This window comes from Hemiscyllium ocellatum, chromosome 6, assembly GCF_020745735.1.
Source record: "Hemiscyllium ocellatum isolate sHemOce1 chromosome 6, sHemOce1.pat.X.cur, whole genome shotgun sequence".
Lineage (NCBI taxonomy): Eukaryota > Metazoa > Chordata > Chondrichthyes > Orectolobiformes > Hemiscylliidae > Hemiscyllium > Hemiscyllium ocellatum.
In genome coordinates this window covers 16,216,534-16,239,147 of record NC_083406.1, presented here as the reverse complement: position 1 = coordinate 16,239,147, position 22,614 = coordinate 16,216,534, and the positions used below count along the sequence as shown (strand labels likewise).

Below are 22,614 nucleotides of genomic sequence, written 5' to 3'. Positions count from 1 at the left end.
AAACAACCAACAAACATGAACTTTGTACAAAGTGATCTTTCATCTCCTGATGCAGGAAAGGTGGAGTTGTTTTTACGCGTGGGGATGTATCACAATTTTCGAAGTGATATGAATTACTTTGAAGACAAATGAGAGAGGCGCAAGTTGTTTTGTGTTGTAGGATGTGTTTTCTTTGCAATGTGGTTTATTCTGGGTGGAGGTGATGTGGGTGGAGTAGGCGAGGGGCAGAAACCCAAGTTAACAACAACGGTAACATCATTAGTAAGCAGCAGAGAATAGCATGGTGCTGAAAGTTGAACAAAATGACCATACTTCCGGCAGGGATATATAACAAACATCTCAAACCGGCAAAAGCAAAGCTGCCCTCCACACTTGGCAGAATATGTGGTCTCATTAAAACATCACAGAGTCTCTGAGATTAGTGCTTTCCTCTCAGCGAGTTGCTGAGGATCCACAGTACAGTCCATCATCCAACTAAAGAGTCAAAAAATGTAGCAACTTTTACTTCGCTACACCCCCAAATAAACACTCAAAGGCCTTTATACTGAACTAATTCATTTTAATATTCTGATGAAAGGTCATTGAGATGAAATGTTAAATCTATTTCTCTCGACAGATACCACCAGACTTTGTGACCTCTTTTAGTCTTTCTTGATCTTTTCTTGGATTTCCAGCATCCACGGAATTGTAGTTTTCAGTTTCTACTTGGTTTCTGTGCTTTTTATCTTGATTAAATTGATGTCAGTCATTTTCCAGAATTTTCTTATGGCACCCCGCCCCCGCCATCCCATCCCATTTCCCCTTCCTTGTCTAATGTCCTCTAACCCCCAATCAGTTCACATGCCCAATAATTACTCTTCTCCAATCCCACCTACCCACATCATATTCACCCCCTCAATTTCCCGCAATTGCTCAATAACCCCTTCACATCTAATCAACCTCACCCACCAACTCCCCCTCAAATCCTCTTCCACCCTCTCAATGTCTCTACTCAGTGCTCCCTTCCCTTGCCATAAGCCCTTTAAACCACCAATGCTTTGCTTCCATCATCAGAGCATAATCCCTAATGCCACCCTAGAGTCCAGTTGCCCATATCCACTTCCTCAGCCAATATGTCTTCCACCATTGCCTCTTCATTCTACCCCTCTTGCCCAACTCCCTTACCCCAAAGTCCTCTCTCCTCATCTTCTCAATAATCCCCCAATAACCCCTCATTCTTCATTCACCTCCGACTCAACTGCCCTCTTCACTCAACCTTGTCCACACCCACAAAGCGGCAGTGACTCGCTGATCCTCCTAAACTGCTGATATTGTTAATAAATCAGTGTACTTGATGTAGAATCTTGCTTGATAGAAAATTAGGAAAAATTCAAAGAAAGCATATTCGATTGTCCAGTCTACGTTACAAGTTTCAAAAACTTGAAGGCACACTAAGTACAACAGGCAAATTACACTCACAATCAAATGTGGATTTCAGCTTTATCTGTCATTGAAAAGAAGGTAGATTGTTTAGATGTACTAATGTGAACAATGGGGATTAGAATTGAGGATATTGTGGAGTTGATTCATGTCACTTGGTTCCATGTTTCCTGTTGACTTTTACTGTGAGCCCCTTGGTTGTATATTTATACTTTTGTTGGTTCCTCTCGCTGGTGCGGATCTGACAGCTTCAGATTTTGTCTGGGGATAAAAAGTAAAATGTCGATTAGGAGAAAACCTATCATAGATCAATCTAAATAAAACAAATCAAATAGTTTTATTTATTCATTCGTGGGATAGGGGCATCACTAGCTACGCCATCCTTTATTATCCATCTCGAACTGATGTTGAGAAGGTAGTGATGAGCTGCCTTCTTGAACCACTGTAATCCTTGCTAGGTAGGGACACCAAGGCAGCTCCTTGGCCCAGCGAATGGAAAGGGACAGCAATATAGTTCTAAGTCTGGAAAGTGTTTGGCTTGGAGGGAAATTTACTGGTGATGGGGTTTGTTGTTCATCTGCCTCCCTTTGTCCTTCCAAGTGATAGAGATTTTGGAAGCTGCTGTCAAAGGAGAGCTACTGCAGTGCATCTTATGGCTGGTTCACATTGCAGCTATTATGCATCGGTGCTGGATAGGGATGTCAATCAAGTAGGCTGCTTTGTCTTGGATGGTGTCAAGCCTCTTTGGAATATTGTTGGAGTTGGACTCATCCAGAGAAGTGTGAAATGATTAGATTAGATTCCCTACAGTGTGGAAACAGGCCCTTCAGCCCATCAAGTCCACACCGACCCTCAGAAGAGTAATCTACCTAGTCCCATTTCCCTCTGACTAATGCACCTAACACTATGGGCAATTTAGCATGGTCAATTCACCTGGCCTGCACATCTTTGGACTGTGGGAGGAAACCGGAGTGCCTGGAGGAAACCCACGCATACACGGGGAGAATGTGCAAACTCCTCACAGACAGTCACCCAGGGCTGGAATCAAACCTGGGACCCTGGTGCTGTGAGGCAGCAGTGCTAACCACCGAGCCACCATACCGCCCTAAATGTTCAATCACACTCTTGATTTGAGCTTTGTAGGTGGCAGACAGGTCATGAGAAGTGAGGAAATTAGTTGCTCACTGTAGAACTCCGTCCTTGACCTGATCTTGCAGCTGAAGTATTTCTTGTCAATGGTAACTCTCACAATATTGATTGTGGGGAATTCAGCTGTGGTAATGTCAATGAATGTCAGAAGGAGATGGTTAAATACTCTTTTGTTGGAGATGATCAAACCTAACCCTCTTCCTTTGTGCCAGGTCTGACTCCAACTAATGAAAACTTTTCTCCTGATTCCCATTGACTTCGGTTTTGGATTTGTACCTGAAAATCCAAACAAACACACAGAGGGTTCCACTGAAAATTGTACTCTAATCCCGTAACCATGCATTAAAAAAGAATTGCATTTTTATAGCACCTTTCACGATTACTTCATAGCCAATTCAGTACTTTTGAAAGGTGGTCAATGTTGTAATGAAACATGGCAGCCAGTTTTGGACGCAGCAAGCTCCCACAAAATCAATGCAATCATGACCAGCTGATCTATTTTTGTAATGTTTGTTGAAAGTTAAATATTGACCCTAGACACCAGTTAGAACTCTCCTGCTCTTCTTCAGTTTAGTGCAATGGGACCTTTAACGTCTACTTGACAGAGCAAACAGGGCCTTGATTTAACATTACTTTTGAAAGGCCACAACACAGTTGTTCACTGACCGTGTTGGCGTAGAGTTTTGGGCTCAAGACATTGCAGAACTTTTGGACTCAGGGGTGAGAGAGCTACCCTCGAAGATGTAGCCGAGAGTTTAAATTTAAAATGAGTGGGTGAGGAGCTCTGAGAGTTATGGGGAGCTCTGTGCCGTAAGTGTGAATTCATTAAGGTACTCCCAAAATCTCTCAGGAAACCCAGGAATCACCTAAGTTTATCCACACAGTTTTATTTTTCTTGATGCTTTTTAAAAATCATGACTTGAGTAAGGTTTGGTAATGTGTCTAAGGAGTAACGTTGTAGAATGCAATGTGACTCTGGCTCAGTCAAGTGGTTATGTCAGCACTGTTGGCAGGAAATAAGTCACTGTCCATTTCCTGGTTTGAGTGCAATAGGCAGCTTGGAGAGAGAGGGGGTGCAGGGTCTGGTGAATTGAGAAACTTCAGCATTATGCATTTACCTTGGGGCTGTCCTTTGTAGTGAAACATTACAAGGTGCTTCACTGGTGTGCTATCAAGGGAACTTTGTGCCACATTATTATGACAGCTGACAGTTTGATCAAAGAGGGAGGTTTTAAGGAGCATCTGAAATGAGGAGAGAGAGGTAAAGAGGTGCAAGAAGTTTAAGGAGGGAATTTCAGACCTTTGGTCTTCAGCAGCTAAAAGCAGGGTTCCTAAAAGTGGATAGAGGATGGGTAAGAAGTTGGGATTGGAGGAATGTAGAGATCTCGGGAAGAGTTATATCCTCATAGTACAGAGAACATTTTGAACAGCCTTCCAGTTACCCTGGAGAGAATTAAAGTATTCACCAATGCAGCACACATATGGCATACAGAGGCAGCACCGGTCTCCCACTGAATGGAGAAATTACCTTTGAGTTCTGTCCATTGTACCAGCCACGAGGATAGTGAGCAATATGGTCCATGAGCTTCTCAGCTTTATACCAGTCTTCATGCCATTTCAGATGATTGTATTGAGGCTGGACCAGCTTGAGGCGTTCCTTCATTGTCTTATTTTCTTGATTGACTCTCAGCTGTTCTCGGTGACGTTTTTCACTGTTTAAACTGATTTAAAGGCAATTTAAAACAAAGTTCACATTAACTTAGCCTCTAACCCAATCGTCAGGACATTCCCAAGTGCTTTCTGGCCAACAAATTACTTTTGTAGCCATGACCATACGGGCATAAGGAGCAACCAATTTGTACACCATGCTCCCATGAATCAAAATTAGATGAATGACCATTTAAGTCATTCAGAGATGTACAGCACAGAAACAGACCCTTTGGTCCAACTCGTTCATGCTGACTAAATATCTTAAATTAATCTAGTCCCATTTGCCAGCACTTGGCCCATATCCCTGTAAACCCTTCCTATTCATATGCCCATCCAGATGCCTTTTAAACGGTGTAATTGTACCAGCCTCCATCAGTTCCTCTGGCAGCTCCTTCCGTACATGCACCACTCTTTGCGTGAAAAAGTTTCCCCTTAGGTCCCTTATAAATCTTTCCCCTCTCACCCTAAACCTATGTCCTCTAGTTCTGGATGCCCCCACCCCAGGGAAGAGACTTTGTCTATTTACCCTATCCATGCCCCTCATGATTTTATACACCTCTATAGGGTTACCCTTCAGCCTTCGACGCTCCAGGGAAAACAGCTCAAGCCTATTCAGCCTCTCCCTATAGCTCAAATCCTCCAACCCTGGCAACATTTTGCAAAGCATTTCTGAAACCTTCCAGGTTTCATAACAACCTTCCAATAGGAAGGAGACCAGAATTACACACAATATTCTAAAAGTGGCCTAAACAATGCCCTGTACAACCACAACATGACCTCCCAACTCCTATACTCAATGCTCTGACCAATGAAGGAAAGTATACCAAATGCTGCCTTCACTATCCTATCTACCCGTGACTCCATCTTCAAGGAACTATGAACCTGAACCCCAAGGTCTCTTTGTTCAGCAACACTCCTCAGAACTTTATCATCAAGTATATAAGTCCCACCCTGATTTGCCTTTCCAAAATGCAGTACCTCCAGGTCCCTGGTTCTGTGAGGCAGCAGTGCTAATCACTGAGCTACCATGTTGCCCCTGTCAGAGATTGATTCTTTACACAGAGAGTGGTGGGTGCATGGAATGCATTGCCAGCAGTGGTAGTAGAGACAGATACACTGGGGACATTAAAATGATAGGCATTTGATGACAGTAAAATGTACGGGATGTAGGTTAGTTTGATCTTAGAAGAGCATAAAAGGTCAGTACAACATCAAGGACTTAAGGGCCTGTACTGTGCTGCACTGTTCTATAGACTATGTTCCATGTTCAAATTAAACACCATCTGCTACTTCTCAGTCCATTGGCCTATCTGATCAAGATCCTGTTGTACTCTGAGGTAACTTTCTTCACTGTCTACTACACCTCCAATTTTGGTGTCATCTGCAAACTTGCTGACTATACCTCCTTTGTTCACATTCAAATAATTTACATAAATGACAAAAAGAAGTGGCATACCACTGGTCACAGGCCTCCAGTCTGAAATGCAACCCTCTACATCCATCCTGTTTTCTTCCTTCAAGCCAGTTCTGTATCCAAATGGCTAGTTCTCCCTGCATTCCGTATGATTTAACCTTGCTAACCAGTCTACCATGAGGAACCTTGTCGAACGCTGAACTGAAGTCCATGTAAATCAGGTCCATCGCTCTGCCCTCATCAATCCTCTTTGTTAGTGCTTCACAAAACTCAATCAAGTTAGTGAGATATGATTTCCCATACATAAAGCCATGTTGACCATCTCTAATCAGTCCTTGCCTTTCCAAATACATGCAAATCCTGTCCCTCAGGATTTCTTCCAACAACTTGTCGACCACTGACATCAAGCTTCCGGGTCTAGAGTTCCCTGGCGTGTCTTTACCACCCTTCTTAAACAGTGGCACCACAATCGCCAACCTCCAGTCTTCTGGCACCTCACCTGTGACTATCAATGATCAAAATATCTTAGCAAGGGGCCCAGCAATCACTTCACTAACTTCCCCCAGAGTTCGAGGGTACACCCGATCAGGTCCTAAGGATTTATCCAGCACCTCCTCCTCCGTATTATGAACATTTTGTCAAGATGTCACCAACTATTTCTCCACATTCTGTATCTTCTATATCCTTCTCCACAGTAAACACTGATGCAAAATGCTCATTTAGTATCTCCCCCCTCTCCTCCATTTCTACACAGAGGTGCCTTGCTGTTCATTGTGGCGTCCTATTCTTTCTCTCGTTACCCTTTTTTCCTTAATGTACTTATAAAATCCTTTTCAATTCTCCTTATCCCTATTTGCCAAAGCTATCTCATGTCCCCTTTTTGTCCTCCTGATTTCCCTCTTAAATGTTTTCTTATTGCCTTTATACTTCACTAAGAATCCACTCCATCTCTGCTGTCTGTACCTGACATATGCTTCCTTTTTCTTGACCTAAACCTGCATTTCTCTAGTCATCCAGCATTCCTTACTCCTACTAGCCTTTCCTTTCACCCTAACAGAAATATATTGTCTCTGGACTCCCATTATCTCATTTTTGCAGGCTTCCCATTTTCCAGCCATCCCTTTAGCTGTGAACAGCCTCCCCCAATCAGCGTTTGAAAGTTCTTGCCTGATACCATCAAAATTGACCTTCATCCAATTTAGAACTTTAACTTTTAGATCCAGTCTATCCTCTTCCATCATGATTTTAATACTAATAAAATTATGGTCACTGGCTCCAAAGTGCTCTCCCACTGACCCCACAGTCACCTGCCCTGCCTTATTTCCCAAGAGTAGATCAATATTAGCACCCTTTCCAGTAGGTACATCCACATACGGAATCACAAAATTTTCTTGTACACACTTAACAAATTCCTTAACACTAAGACAGTCACAGTCCATGTTTGGAAAGTTAAAATCCCCTAACAATACCATCCTATTATTCTTGAAATCTGAGGCGGGGGGGGAGGGAACGGTGTTTTTGCAATCCCTATAAGGTGATCATCTCTTTCTTATTTCTCAGTTCCACCCAAATAACTTCCCTGGACCTTTTCCCAGGAATATCACCCCTGAGTGATGTACAGCCGTGATGTTATCCCTTATCAAAATTGCCACTCCCCCACCCCCTCCCCCACCCACCCCCTTTCTATCTTTACTGTAGCATTTGTATCCTGGAACATTAAGCTGCAAGTCCTGCCTATCCCTCAGTCATGTTTCTGTAGTCGCTATGATATCCCAGTCCCATGTTCCTAACCATGCCCTAACTTCATCTGCCTTGAGGAAATACTGGCTAGAATACTGAAAAATCTCTCTTGCTCTTAATCATATTAGGGCCGTGGGATCCTTTATGTGAAATGGAGAGGACCGATAAGCCTCAGTTTAACGTTTCATCCCTAAGTCAGTATTTCTGTGTTACCCTCTTGGTACAGTACTGGAAGTAGGTAAACTCAAGTATAATTGCTGAATCGCACTATGACAGAGACAAGGTTGGCAAACTATTCTAATGGTTTCTACATTCCCTGTCACTATTAGGCCTTGTCAGTATCCTATTTCAACCAGAATTTCCAGCAAGCTGACGTGCAGTTGAGTTGCCAGCTCTGGTTGGAAGTAGAGTTCCTTGAGTTTTCTTACATGACCTCTTGCCTCCAACCATCCTGTTCTCTCCACCAGTCCATTGCATCTACTTCTGTATTTCAAACTTTAAGAAGGACATGGAGAGAGTGCAGATAAGAATTATTAGAATAATATCTGGATGTAGATTAAAGGGTTAACTACACCTCAACATGAATAATAGTTCCTTACGCATTTGTTCAGTAGCTATGTTATATTGACGTCAGATCCCACAGATTTGAAACCTAATGGAAAACGGCATTGGAGAAGCCTTGGTCTACCTAGCTTCTGTTTACAGTTTAAACATTAATAAACATTAATAGCTTGGACTTGCACTGTGTTCAGTCCATGTCTGTCCCAAGCTGCCAGTGATGTTCATGTTCCACAGACAAGGAACTTTTAGTTATATTGGGAGTCTGGAAAAGCTGGGATTGTTCTGCTCAGAGCAGAAAAGGTTAGGGGGAGATTTAATGGGAGGATTGTTCAAAGTCAGGAAGAGGTTTGCTGAAGTAAATGAGAAAATGTTTCCAGTAGGAGCATCAGTCACCAGATTCAAGTTAATTGGAAAAAGAATCAAAGGCAACATGAGGTTATAATCTGACCTAACATCTTGTCAAGATCTGGAAGTGCTACTAAACAGGAGGTGGATATATATTTGAGGAGATTTTTCCTTTTTGCAAGAATATGGGTAAAGACCAGGGCAAGGTTAGGATCAACAGGATAACTTTTTCAAAGAGCCAACGGAGACATATTCGACTTATTGGCCTTCTTTTTTGCTGGGTAATTTGGTGAAAATAAAAACATTTTTTAATTCCTGAGGACTTGACAGGCATTGGTAACCATAGACATTTAATTTTAAAAACATAAAACTTCAGGTATGCTACTTGCTGCAGGGAGCTACAAGGAACACTCAATCCTCGGAACACATCTAAATACTTATTGTCAGAATGCACAACCAGGAAGGACAAACAGAAGTCAGAAACATTACCTTTTCAATTTATACTCATTTTTATTGTCAATTCGGCCTGTGGTCCTCATGATTGTTGACATCTTTTGAAGCAACAGCTGGTTATCTCTTTCAATGATGGACAGTCTATCTTCCTCAAGCTGTGATATACAGTATATAAAATACAATTAATACCTTTTGACTGCATTCTTTGTGGGAAATAATACATTCATACTTTACATTTAAGGAGATGAATCTGACTTTCTGGTCAGGGCTGATTGTTACAGAAACGTGCTCCAGAGAACTCTCAGAAAAATGACTTGACATTACACTTATACACTGCCTTTCATAATCTCGTGGTGTCCCAAAATATATTCGAGTAAGTAATTACTTTTGAAGTGTAGTCATTGTTAGCATTTAGGAAACCAATTTGCCTACAGCAAACTCCCATTTACAGCAATTTTCATTCAAGGTCATTGACCTGAAAACCTAATTCTGTTTTACTCTCCACAGGTGCTACCTGACCTGCTGAGTATTTCCAACATTTTGCACTTTTCTAATATCAGAATCAGCAGTATGTTAATGACCAGATAATCTATTTTTAGTGATGTTGATGGGGATAAATATTGTCCCTGAAACCATGAGTACTCTCCTACTCCTCTTCAAGGTGTACCATGGGATCTCACACAAATATCTGGGATCTGTCAGTGGGATCATCCTGTCTGAAAGATATTATCCTTGGTCAGTACAGCACGACCTCAGTACATCATGGCAAATGTCAGCATAGATTATGCGATCACTTGTCTGAAGTGGGACTTGAACTGGGATTCAGCATGACTGCATCTTCAGGAGATGAGGAGAGGGAATGGGGTGGGGGGAGGTTAAATTTTAAAAATGATGGAACAATTTCACATTCCAGAATTTAGCCCTAGAGACTCGCACATCCTGATGGCACGAATTCCAGTTACGGTCCACCAATGTTTCATCCTGACATGTTTGCTGTCCCATTGACAAACAAAACTGCTTGCTGCTATCAGAGCATGGGAAAATGTGTTAACTGGGCATCTCACTGATTTCAGTACTGCACACCACATGCTCCCCACTGTTTCCCAGCATCATTCAACAGCATTAAAACATTTTCCACATCTTAACACAATCTGGTTACATAAAAGCTGAACCAGCATTCCTGGTGCATTGTGAGAGAGCTGTGTGCATAAACATGGTCAGCAGCTGTATTCAGAGACAGAAGATGTTTTGCTAAATTTTCTGTATTCCAATCAATTTGTAGTCAATACCGATATATATGTCGAAACATAAAATCTATAGCACAGAAACGAGCTAATCAGCCCAATTGTGTCCACTGGGGCCTATGCTCCACACAAGCCATAATACTTCACCTCATCATATCAGCATATTCTTCCATTCATTTCTCCCTAGTGTTTATCTAGCTTCCTGCAAAACCACGATGATTGGCCCCTTATCCCGAGACTCTGCCCATGTGTTTTAAATTCCCTGACAAGCGGAAACAACTTCTCAGCATCTACGTTATCAACCTCTTCAGAACGTTGTATGTTTCAAATAGATCGCTTCTCATTTTTCTAAACTCCAGAGAATGTAGGCCCAATTTAGCCAGCTTCTCAACACAGGTTAGCTTCCTCGTTTCGGGGACAATTTAATGAATCACCACTGTACCAACTGCAATGCAAGTACGTCCTTATCATAAATGTGGAGACTAAAACTACACGCAATATTCCGAGTGTGCTCTCAGCAAAACTCTGTACAATTGTGACAAGTCTTTTAAATTCATTTACTCCAATCCCCTAGCAATAAAGATAAACATGCTATTTACCTTTTTCATTGCTTGCTGTTCCGATATACTAACTTGCTGTGTAACTTGTGCAATCACACCAAGTCTTTTTGAACATCAGCACTTAGAAGAGTCACGTCTTTTTAAAAACAATCTGATTTTCTACTTTACAATGTAGGTGAACACGTTATACACACATTATACTCCATCTGCCATCTTGTCTGCTCACTTAACTGCTGCCTACATCTCCTTTTGCAGCAGCTTTGTGTCCTCCTCACAATTTTGCTTTCCACCTGCCTTTGCATTCTCAACAAATTTGGGCAAATTACTCTTGATCTTTTCATCTAAGTCATTAATCAAAATTATAAATAGTTGAGGCTCCAGCACCGATCCTTGAGGCACTCCACTATTTATCGCCTTTTCAACTTTTAAATGCTCATTTTTCCACTTCCTGAGTGTTAATCAATCCTCTGTCTTTGTAAATATATTATCTCTAACTCCAAGAGCTATTATCTTTAACTTTCCGAAGCCTTTAGAAAACCAGACATACTACATCTATTTTACCTACCTCACTACTTGCATTCTCAAAACACCATTAATGACCATCTTGTATTGATAGTCCCTGTTGTTGAGTTCTGTCCACAAGTGGAAAGATCATTTCTGCATCTACACAGTAAAATCTCTATTGGATGATCACTTCTAGCACTGCAGTTCAAAACAGGTAGATGCATCCGATAGGTTCCATTTACAATTTGTACATTTTCTTTGGCTTCACTTAAGTTTTTAGAGACTATTGTTTCTATTGGATATGTTTCCCATCTCGGTCACATGGACACTGGAAAATGCAGTCTGAAATGAATATCCTCACATCAGTAACAATAAGATTAGATTAGATTAGACTTACAGTGTGGAAACAGGCCCTTCGGCCCAACAAGTCCACACCGACCCGCCGAAGCGCAACCCACCCATACCCCTACATTTACCCCTATCTAACACTACGGGCAATTTAGCATGGCCAATTCACCTGATCCGCACATCTTTGGACTGTGGGAGGAAACCAGAGCACCCGGAGGAATAAGAAAAGGTAAAAGGATTGAAGGCAATAAGAGACAGCAGGAGATTACAGGCATTACCTTCAGCTTCTTAAATTTCAAATTAAGATGAGAATAGGTCTCAGGAGAATGGTTGTCAACTGTTGACTTTGCATCCTTGACCTGCAAGAGAAGGTTAAAGCAAAAATGGAATTGTTCAATAGAGTCATAGAGAAGTACAGCACGAAGCAGACCCTTCGGTCGAACCCGTCCAGATCCTAATCTAATCTAGTCCCACTTGCCGGCACTTGGCTCATATCCCTCTAAACTCTTCCTATTCATATACCCATCCAGACGCCTTTTAAATGCTGTAATTGCCTCCACTACTTCCTCTGGCAGCTCATTCCATACACATACCACCCTCTGTGTGCAAATGTTGTCCCTTAGGTCTCTTTTATAACTTTCCCCTCTCACCCTAAACCTATGCCCCCTAGTTCTGGACTCCCCGACCCCAGGGAAAAGACTTTGTCCATTTCTCCTATCCATGCCCCTCATAATTTTGTAAACTTCTATAAGGTCACCCCTCAGCCTCCTACGCTTCAGGGAAAACAGCCCCAGCCTGTTCAGCCTCTCTGTATAGCTCAGATCTTCCAACTCTGGCAACATCCTTGTAAATTTTTTCTGAACCCTTTCAAGTTTCACAACTTCTTTCCGATAGTAAGGATACCAAAGTTGCATGCAATATTCCAAAAGTGGCCTAACCAATGTCCAGCACAGCCGCAACATGACATCACAACTCGTCTATTCAATATTTTGACCAAAAGAGGAAAGCATACCAAATGCCTTCTTCACTATCCTTTCTGTCTACGACTCTACTTTCACAGAAGTATGAACCTGCACTCCAAGGTTTCTTTGTTTAGCAACACTCCCTAGGACCTTACCATTAAATCCTGCTCTGATTTGTTTTTCCAAAATGCAACACCTTACATTTATCTAAAGAGAACAGGGACCAGTGTAGTTCTCTCAAACCATTCAATCTGTACCTGATGGTTTTATAAAGTCCGCTCCCAATTAGATCTTAAAATAGACAAGTTACTCAGGCATACAATCATCCCAATAGAATAATCAAACTGGCTTTAAGTTCTTTCAATGGCAGCATTTTATCTCTCATACTACTTGCAGCTTGACAGATAAACCGATGAGCATATATTGGCGATGAGAAGTCTTACTTTTTATATCTAGATCAAATAGCCATTAAGTAAATGAACTCTGGGAGCACCATTTGGTCCTTCAAGCCTTTTGTTACAATGATGGATCAGGACCCTGCAGTATTTATCTGTTATTTTATCTGCAGATATTTTTCTGTTTTTAATTCCAGAATGCATTTTCCTTTAAAAAGTATCTGTTAGTGGAAAAGGGAAAAAAAAACTTCAGATATAAATTAAATAACTGTCTGGCAAAGTTCTGTGTGAAGATAATAGCATGTCACATTTGTAAAGAGTCTGAGAAACGTCAAACAGGGAGACCCAATAAGAAGAGGTCATGTGGTGACTGATTATCTCCCCCTCTCAGCCCAAAGCCACCTCTTGCTGATATGTCTGTTTCGCCCTCCAGGGAAGTACAAAAAACAAGGGTTAAATACTGATGACAACAGCAGTCTGTCATTGACCAGATATCTTTGTGCATGGAATGAGTACTGTGATAGCCATAGCTTTATAAACTGTCATTTAAACACCTTTGCGCTGCAGGTAACACAATGTGAAAGACACTCTCCAAGTGCTGCCAGGCAGTTCAAAAGGAATCTCATTTAACCTACAAACCCAAGAATTAGAATCAAGGCTGATTTGATCTTAGCTTTGTGTAACTGTTCCATAATTCTTAATACATGGGGTTAACAAAAAGATGTACAAACCCCATTTTTGAATTTTTCATTTACCTATCATTAAAGCAGTAGGATTTTTGTTTTGAGGAGGCCCACACATGGAGCATCAACACCAGTAAAGACCAATTTGTTCTTGGGACGGGGCATCACTGTTCCCATGCCCTTCCATGTGGAAAAGACCACGGGTTTAGAAGGGCTGTCACAGTACCTTAGTGAATTACAGCAGTACATCTTGTAGATGATACACACTGCTGTCACCGTGCCTCAGTGATGAAGGGCGTGAATATTGAAGATACTGGATTGGGAATTAATCAAGTCAGCCACTTAGTCCTGGATTGCGTTGAGTTTTTTTGAGTGTTGTTTGAGGTATACCCATATGGCAAATGGAGAATCTTTCATCATACTTACCTTGAGCCCGGAAGATAGTGGAGAAGCTCTGGGAACACAGGTCTGTGAGTAACCCGATGCAGAATTCCTAGTCTTTGATTGGCTCTTGTAGCCACAATATATAAATACCTGATTAATAGTAAATCCCAGGATGTTGATAGTGGGGAATGGTGATGGTAATGCCATTGAACTTCAAAGGGGGAATGCATAAATTCTCTCTGGTTAGACATGGTCATTGCTTGGCACTTGTGTTGCACAGATGTTACTTGCCACTTGTCAATTCAAGTCTGGATTTAGTCCATGACTGATGACAAATGGACATGGATTGCTTCAGTATCTGAGGAGCCACAAATGGTATTGAACATTGGGCAAACAAGCCCAGCTCTGATCCTACAAAGGAGAGGAAGTTATTGATGAAACCACTGCAGATGGGGCCTGACACTACTCTGAGGAACTCCTGCAGAAATGTCCTGGAGTGAAGATGACCGACTGCAACAATTACAACCATCTTCCTTTGTATTAAGTATAACTTACACCTGCGAAGTATTTTCACCTTGATTATTATTTATTCCAGTTTTACTAAGGGTCTTTGATGACACCTTCCAATCAGTGGAGAATGTTCCCCAATTACCATTGCCTCTAATATCACTAGGGCGATTTTATTCTATGCTCGACAGAATGTGGCTTTGATGTTACGGGCAGCACTGGAGTTTGGTTCTGTTGTCTATATTTAGACCAAGACTGTAATGTAGTCAAGAGCTGTGTGGCCCTGGCAGAACCGAAACTGAATTGAGTGAGCAGGTTCCTTTGCAAGTGACATTTGATCGCACTATCTAAAGCCCTTTCCATCACTTTGCTGCTGATCAAGAATAGTCAGATAGAGTGGTATTTGTTCTGCTTTACATTGCATACCTGGACAATTTTCCACATTGTTGGGTAGATAACAACATTGTGGGTGAACTGGAACAACTTGGTTAGGGACACAGTTAGTTCTGGAGCACAAGTTTTTAGTACTATTGCTAGGATGTTGTTAGTGAGCATAGACTTTTGCAGTTTCTAGCATCTGCAACCAAATTTTAATATTATATAGAGTGGAACAGATTGGTTGACGACTGCCAACTGAAATGCTGGGAACCTCAGGAGGTGGCAAGGATCGATCATAGACTCAGCACTTTAGACCTTTTTTTTAAACATTGGTGTGCTGGTCATCCCCGTCATTGAAGATGAGGATATTGGTGGAGTCTCCACTTCCTGTTGGTTGATTATTTGATCCCACCAATCATGTGGGATGTGGCAGGACAGCAGAGCTTAGATTAGATTAGATTACTTACAGTGTGGAAACAGGCCCTTCGGCCCAACAAGTGCACACCGACCCGCTGAAGCGCAACCCACCCATACCCCTACATCTACCCCTTACCTAACACTACGGGCAATTTAGCATGGCCAATTCACCTGACCCGCACATCTTTGGACTGTGGAAGGAGACCGGAGCACCCGGAGGAAACCCACGCAGACACGGGGAGAATGTGCAAACTCCACACAGTCAGTCACCTGAGGCGGGAATTGAACCCGGGTCTCAGGCGCTGTGAGGCAGCAGTGCTAACCACTGTGCCACCGTGCCGCCCGTGAGATCTAGTGTATTGGTTGTGGGATTGCTTAGCTTTGTCTACCTCATGTTGCTTCCTCTTGATGGTAATGGCAGAGTGGGGGATATGCCAGGCCATGCAGTTACAGTTTGTGGTTGAATATAATTCTGCTGCTGTTGATGACCTACAGCTCTGCATGGACATCTATCCCCATTTAACACAGTAGCGGTGCCATTGTATCCTCAAGATGAAGCTGGGACCACAAGAACAATGCAGTGGTCACTGGTCTCAAGACTGTCATGGACAGATGCATTGGTGAAGATGCGCTCAAGTAGATTTATCCCTCTTGTTTTTTCACCACCAGCCACAGACTCAGTCTAGCAGCTATGTCTTTTGGAACTCAACCAGCTCTGTCAGTTTTGGAGTTCAAACTACTATTGGGGATGGACAGTGAAAGTACACTCCATACCCTTACCATCCTCAGTGTTTCCTCTAAGTGTTGTTCAAAATGAAGGAGTATTGGTTCATTAGCTAACAGGGTGCAGTCGATTGTAATCAGCAGGAGGTGTCCTTGCCTGTGTTTGATCTGATGTCATAAGACTTCCTGGGGTCCAGATTGAAATCTGAGGACTCCCAGGGCCTTGACAGTGAACTACCTTAAAGTCACCTCCAATGGGTCTGTCCAGCTGACAGGACACGGCTTACCTAGGAATGATAATAATGTTGGTATTTTCTGTGACTTTGGAAGGTATATTTCTGTAAATATGACTATGTCAGACTATTCCTTGGTGTCTTTGTGGGACAGCTTTCCCAATTTTAGCTCATCTTCCAGATGTTGGTGAGGAGGACTTTATGGGGTTGATGACTGTGTTATCATTTTTGGTGCAGAGCTCAATGCCAGGTGCTTCAACTGTGGTTTTCTTCTTTTGATAAACTTTGCTGCAGTTTTGATACAACTGAGTGGTTTTCAAAGCCTTTTCAGAGAGCAATTAAGAGTCAACCACATTCCACATTTTTATTGAATTCAAACTTCACAATTGCCATAGTAGGTTTTGAACCTCAAATTCTGTAATAATCCAGTGACATTACCACAGCCTCCCCAAACTGACCTGTTGCTGTGTGCTGTTTATTCTATGCCATTAATTCATCTGTGCTAAAGTGGTTAGATGCATTCACTAACAAACCCATTTCATTTGTATATAGAATTATATTTTGAATCTCACTGGACAGATTAATTCTGAAGAAGAGTCACACAGGACTCAAAGTATTAATTCTGTTTCTCTCTTCATAGATGCTGTCAGACCCGCTGAGTTTCTCCAGCATTTTCTGGGTTTGTTTCAAATTTCTTCTTTGTATTTCTTATTGGCGGTGTGTTGGGAAACTGTACACTTTGAAAATCCTAGTTTTAGTACTGTTTCTTTTTTGATGGATCAATCTTAACCAGAACACTGAAATCAGTCGGTCTCACTAATTTGAGACATTTAGGATTTTGTTGGAGTGAGAGTTAATCTATTTAAATGTCGCTTGTAGTTCCATTGCATTCCTTTAACTGATTCAATACTATGTAAACTTGGATAATATGGTTTGTGTAAATGTAATCAATAGCATGTATAACCGGTTGTCATGGAGCATTCATCTTGATTCAAAGGCCAGCTTGCAGCTTAAAGCAGTAATTTCATAGCTAAGCACTCACCTACTTAATATAGTTTCTATTGTAATGAGTTCCTTTGACAGTTTTGTCAGAAGCACCCAATATGGTTGTTATCCTAGCAACATCATTCTTAATGCTTATAAGAAGAGAAAGAACAGGAGCACTTGACTGTTCAAGCCTACTCCACCAATCAATAAGATGATGACAATTTAAGTATTTAATTGACAATTAATTTATCACTTAAAGCTCTTGCTTGGTGGTGAATGAAGGTGATCACACACGACCTTTACCCCCAGCAATGAATTATAGAGGTTGCAAGAAAGGTGTATGTATTTCCCCAGGGTAAACTCAACTGATTATGTGCCATCTCCAGGAAGGGGCAAGTCATGCCCTAAAACACCAATAGGCCTCACAGCTGGACTTTCCTTCTATTTTTGTCACTTCCATGCTGGTTTGAGGACGGATGAGGGAGAACAATCCAGCCTCTGACTAAAGGCAGAGTTACAACACAGCAAATAATTCACCTCATCAACCCCATGCTAGCTTCCTGTAAAAACAACTTGCCTAGCCTAATTTCCTATTTTTCCCCATAGTCCTACCTACAGCGGTTTCCCTGCAGGTGCCTATCCAATTACTTTTTGAAAGCCAGCCGAAACCAGTACACAAACTAAATCATTTCAGTGAGAGTACTTCTTCCTCCCTAAAGCAAATCTTGCTTCAAATTGCTGTGAGCCATTTTAACCATTCCATTGTGATCCATTGCTTCACACTACCCCCTCGCCAATGGACATGAAGCCCAAGTGTTACAAACTTATGACCTCGCGGCAGCTAGCCTCAAATTTGACAAAAACACATCCACTTCTTCAAGTAGGAGGAAGGGTGTGGGTGGAGCTCACAACCACACTGTGAGGTTGAGTTTCTCGTGTGATTCATCGCATTACAGTTCCATAAATGTTTACATGAGCTGTGAACCATACCCTGAACCAGATTCGACAATCGCTCAGCTTTCTACCAACACATGGACTTAATTTAATATCCAAACATCTGTGGCACTCTATAAAAATGAACATTCATCTCAGTTAGTCCATCATGCAAATGCTTTGCGTTTCCATGGAAATATCCTGATTGCTCCATATAAACTGCCACTTACAAGTGCAACCTGTCCAAGTCTGCTTTGAAGTTCAAAAGGACATTTGTTGGCATTGAAAAACCAGTAGGAATTAATGCTGTCTCACAGAGATGACAGCATGACATGAGTTATAGAATTTTATATGCAAAGGAGGCCATTCAGCCCATCATGCTTGTGACTAACCTCCCTCCCCTCCTCTTTCCCCAAATACCTCTTTGATTTTCATCGCTAATTATTTATCCAATTTCCCTTTTCCATTAAATTATAGTTCATTGCCCTTGCAGGCAGCATATTCGAGATCACAACAACTTGCTGAATAAAACAAAACTCTTCATCTCTCCTCTGGTTCTTTTGCCATTTACCTTAAAAATATGAACCTTTGGTTACTGACCATCCGAACAGCGAAAAGTTTCTCTTTATTGGCTCAAGCGAAGTTGTTCATGACTCATAGTAAATCTCCTATACACTCTCTCAAGGCCTTGACATCCTCTTAACGTGCAGTGCCCAGAATTGAGCACAATATTCCAGCTGTGGTGTGATGATTAATAAAGATGAGTCCTGTGCAAGAATTCACATTCCAACCAGAGTCACCTATTCTAGTCAAATTTCCCGTGGCATTTTCAGATTTTGTTTCCCTTTCAAATACTTATTCATCTCGCGCTTGATATGTTGTGGCTCATATCTCTCAGCCTCCAGGTCAAAACTCTATGTGATTTGTATACTCATCCACTCCCATTGGATTTGCAACTAGTGAAAGAGTGGATAAGCCTGTCGACAGTAGATAGTCTCTTCAGACACAGTGAGGTGTGACTTTGCTATTCACTGTTCTCCACATCACTGGACATATCCCATTCCCACCACCAACCCAAGCCCCCTCCTCCACTTCCCCAGCATTCATCTTCCTTATAGAGAGACAGAAGAAAGGAAGATAAAACAAAAGACCTGGAAGAACGAATTCACTTAATTCGTCGATATTGCTTTGTAAACGACTCATGTCCTCTTCACAATTTACATCCTATCTATCTTTATACTTTTAGAAAATGTAGCTACTGTTCATGTAATCCCTTCATCTTAATCATTACAATAATTGTAAATAGTTGAGGCCACAGCAATGATCCCAGTTGCTCTTCACGTATTATAGCTTACCAACTGAAAAAATACCTAATTAATCCTATTCCTGCTTTCCATTAACTAATCAAACCTCTATCCATGCTAATATTTCACCTGTTCGGCCCTGAACTCTTATTTTGTGTCATGATCTTCAAGGCCAAAGATTGTATGATTTCATGAAGGAGTTGGATATAGCCCTTGAGGCTAAAGGGATCAAAGGATATAGGGAAAATCGGGAACAGACTGTTGAGTTGAATGATCAGCCATGATTACAAGAAATGGTGGAGCAGGTTTGAAGGGCTGAGTGGCGTCCTCCTGCTCCTATTTTCTCTATCTACCTTCTGGAGATACACATTGACAAGTTTCACTTTATCTATGTTACTTGTTGCTTTCTCAAAGAACTCTAACAAAATAGTAAAACTTGATATCCCTTTCACAAATCCAAGTTGACCCTGCCTCATTATGTTAAAATATTTTTAGTGCCTTTCATAATAACAGATTGCAGCAAATTCTCTGTGAGGATATGCAGCCAACAGGCCTGTAGATTCTCGCGTTGTGCCTCCTTTATTTCTTAAATAATTATAAAATTTCTTAACTTTTATTCTTGTTTTTTTAGTTTGCTTTCCCTCATATTCTAATTTCTCCCGCTTAATTTTTTCTTTGCCATTCTTTGCTGGTTTTTAAATTTTGTCCAATATTCAGTGTTAATCTTTGCACTAATCTTTGCAAAATTATTAGGTTTTACTTTCAATTTGATACTATCTTTAAATTTCTTGGTTGGTGCATCCTTCTCCCAGAGTAAGTATTTCTCACTAGAATGTATCTTTTCTGAATGTGGTGAAATATCTCTTTAAAAGGCTGCCACTGGATCTCTATTATCCTTCCTTTTAACCTTATTTCCCAGTTCAGAGAAATTGTCCAGTGCCGCCTTCATACCCTTGTAAGTGCCTTGATTAAATTTAAAATGCTTGTCTTAATCTCACTCTTCTGTTTCTCAAATTGAATGTAAAATTCACTCACTCTCTGTTCACTGCTGCTCCTTTACTCTGAGATCATCCATTAATCCGACCTCATTAATGGGTGCTGCTGTCTGCTTGGTTGTAGAACATACTTGGTTATAAGAAAATATCCTGAAAGTACTCAGGGTCATTGAGTTCTACAGAATAGAAAAAAAGCTTCTCAGCCCATCAAGTCTAGCACTGGTCAAAAACAACTACCCAAATATTCTGACTCCATTAATTTATTGGTCGGTTCACAGATAAATATTGGCTAGGATATCAGTGAGAACTCTCAATCTATTCCTCAAAATAGTTCAATGGTATGAGTTACAGACAGACTAAATGTTAGTTTAACATCTCATCCAAAAGACAGCACCACTCAGTGCAGCAACCCCTTAGAACTACAGTACAGCATCAGCCTCAATCGCATGCAGAAGTCTCTGCTTCAGGCCTTCAGACTCAGAAATAAGAATGTAACCAATTGAACTACAGCTGACAAATTAGGCCTGAGGTTGTGTGATAAAGACCTTTGGGAAATGCTCTCAAAGTGATGAGCCAAGTTGTAGGAGATCATGTTTACTTGAATGACGTAAAATCCAAACATTCTGAAAATCAGACGCTTTATAATGCATTTAAGTGCTGCTCCAACATGAATAATAATACCAATATATCTAGGGTCAATATTTATCTCAAAATGATAAAAGAAACGGACCTGCCATAATAGATCATGTGGTTACTGACCATATAAATGATAAACAATGCAACCTTAATTTAACTGTGATGAATTGCATATTGTTTGCATCAGTTATAAAAGCTGTACATCAAAGACTGCTGGGCCCTTGCAAAGTCATTTGAACTATTTACAGAATAAAATGTGCTAGCATCATGAAACTCTTCAATTCAACGCAATTTATGAAGTAATGTGATTGACAGGTTGGCATCTGTTACTGTTTTAGTTTGAAATCAACTCAGTGAATAGGAAAGAGAAGAATATACTTCAAGTTTTAATACCCATATTTCTTCTTGACATATTTGATTTGAAACGTTAACCCTGTTTCTCTCTGTTAGACCTACTGAGTTTTCCCAGTTTTCCTTGTGTTTGTTTTCGGATTTCTAGCATCACAGCATTCTGCTTTTATATTATGTTTGCACTTCACGACTTCAGGGTGTCCCAAGGCACTTTGCAGCTAATTAAGACGTTTTGCAACGTTCCCACAGTTATAGTTTAAGAAATAATATATCTCTGCCATTAGTAAGTGACTTGTGGTGTTGCCTGGAGTTAGGGAGTGCAAATTATTTGTATTTCGTTGTAAGATAGCTACGGAATGGCGAAGAATTTTGAAAGTCACTCCACAGAGCCACCTGGTGGCCAGAGCCTGCGGCTGTCACAAGCTATTGTTTACATACAGAATTTACATGTAAAAAAATGAGGTCTGCAGATGCTGGAGATCACAGCTGAAAATGTGTTGCTGGTTAAAGCACAGCAGGTTAGGCAGCATCTCAGGAATAGGGAATTCGACGTTTCGAGCATAAGCCCTTCATTTCAACCTCCAATATTGACATACATTGAAAAGGCGAGCAAAGAAAACCATGAGGGGACGGAGTATTGGATTTTTCTCAAAAGTACAATTGAATGCAAAAAGAAAATCCATACGCACTAAATATTCGAGCTAGAAAGGCTTAGAAAGACAGTTTAAACACTAATTGTTTGGTTAAGTGAATAGGTCTTCACTTTCACACCACAGACACAAAGCCCTCCTTCTCCTGGCGGTGGTGACAAGCGCTGATCTATTCGGAGTAGCTCAATCTCCGACCGTTTTGCCTCACCTTTCGCCGGTGCTCATGGTAACAAACTCGGTCCCATTTCTCCTGCAGGTATTTGTTTCCAGTGGGCAGAATCGGTTGGTAGGCGCGGTGCATGGTGGAGACCGGGAGAGGAGCGAATCCGGGCGGGCACAGGACGCTTAAGGCATGTTTAGGGTATGCAGCGTTCCCGTGTGTCTGGCATGTTTGCGCCTGATCATGTGTCAGTTGCTATGACAAGCGAGCGACTAGCTCCAGGGAAGCTCCTCTGTTCACAGTGTTTGGCCAGAGGCGAATGGGGAAAAATACCGCTCCCACATCCCAGCTCCATCTGCCCTGTGGATCGCCTTCCACCGAATGTTTTACACAAAACACTGGAAATATATTAAACCAAAACTGACGATGGAAAGATCAAGTGACCACTTAAAACTTTCAATTTGAGCCG

At 41.4% G+C, this 22,614-nt stretch overlaps 1 protein-coding gene across 1 annotated transcript; it reads right to left on the bottom strand.

Moving 5' to 3' along the window:
• Positions 1-603: 603 nt before the first annotated feature.
• Positions 604-22,387, bottom strand: LOC132816650 (uncharacterized protein CFAP97D2-like). Its single transcript, XM_060826484.1, has 5 exons — positions 22,194-22,387; positions 11,726-11,806; positions 8,828-8,946; positions 4,097-4,289; positions 604-1,680 (listed from the first exon to the last, which is right to left on the bottom strand). The coding sequence occupies exons 1-5, from the start codon at positions 22,284-22,286 to the stop codon at positions 1,600-1,602; spliced, it is 567 nt and encodes a 188-aa protein (XP_060682467.1). The 5' UTR covers positions 22,287-22,387; the 3' UTR covers positions 604-1,599.
• Positions 22,388-22,614: the final 227 nt, after the last annotated feature.

Excerpts from the sequence above, each read along its gene's own strand:
- LOC132816650 (XM_060826484.1), bottom strand. The coding sequence starts at position 22,286 with ATGCACCGCGCCTACCAACCGATTCTGCCCACTGGAAACAAATACCTG. Across the intron at positions 8,947-11,725 it reads TGAAATTTAAGAAGCTGAAG|CTTGAGGAAGATAGACTGTC; the intron begins GTAATGCCTGTA and ends TGTATATCACAG. Across the intron at positions 4,290-8,827 it reads AATGAGTATAAATTGAAAAG|TTTAAACAGTGAAAAACGTC; the intron begins GTAATGTTTCTG and ends CCTTTAAATCAG.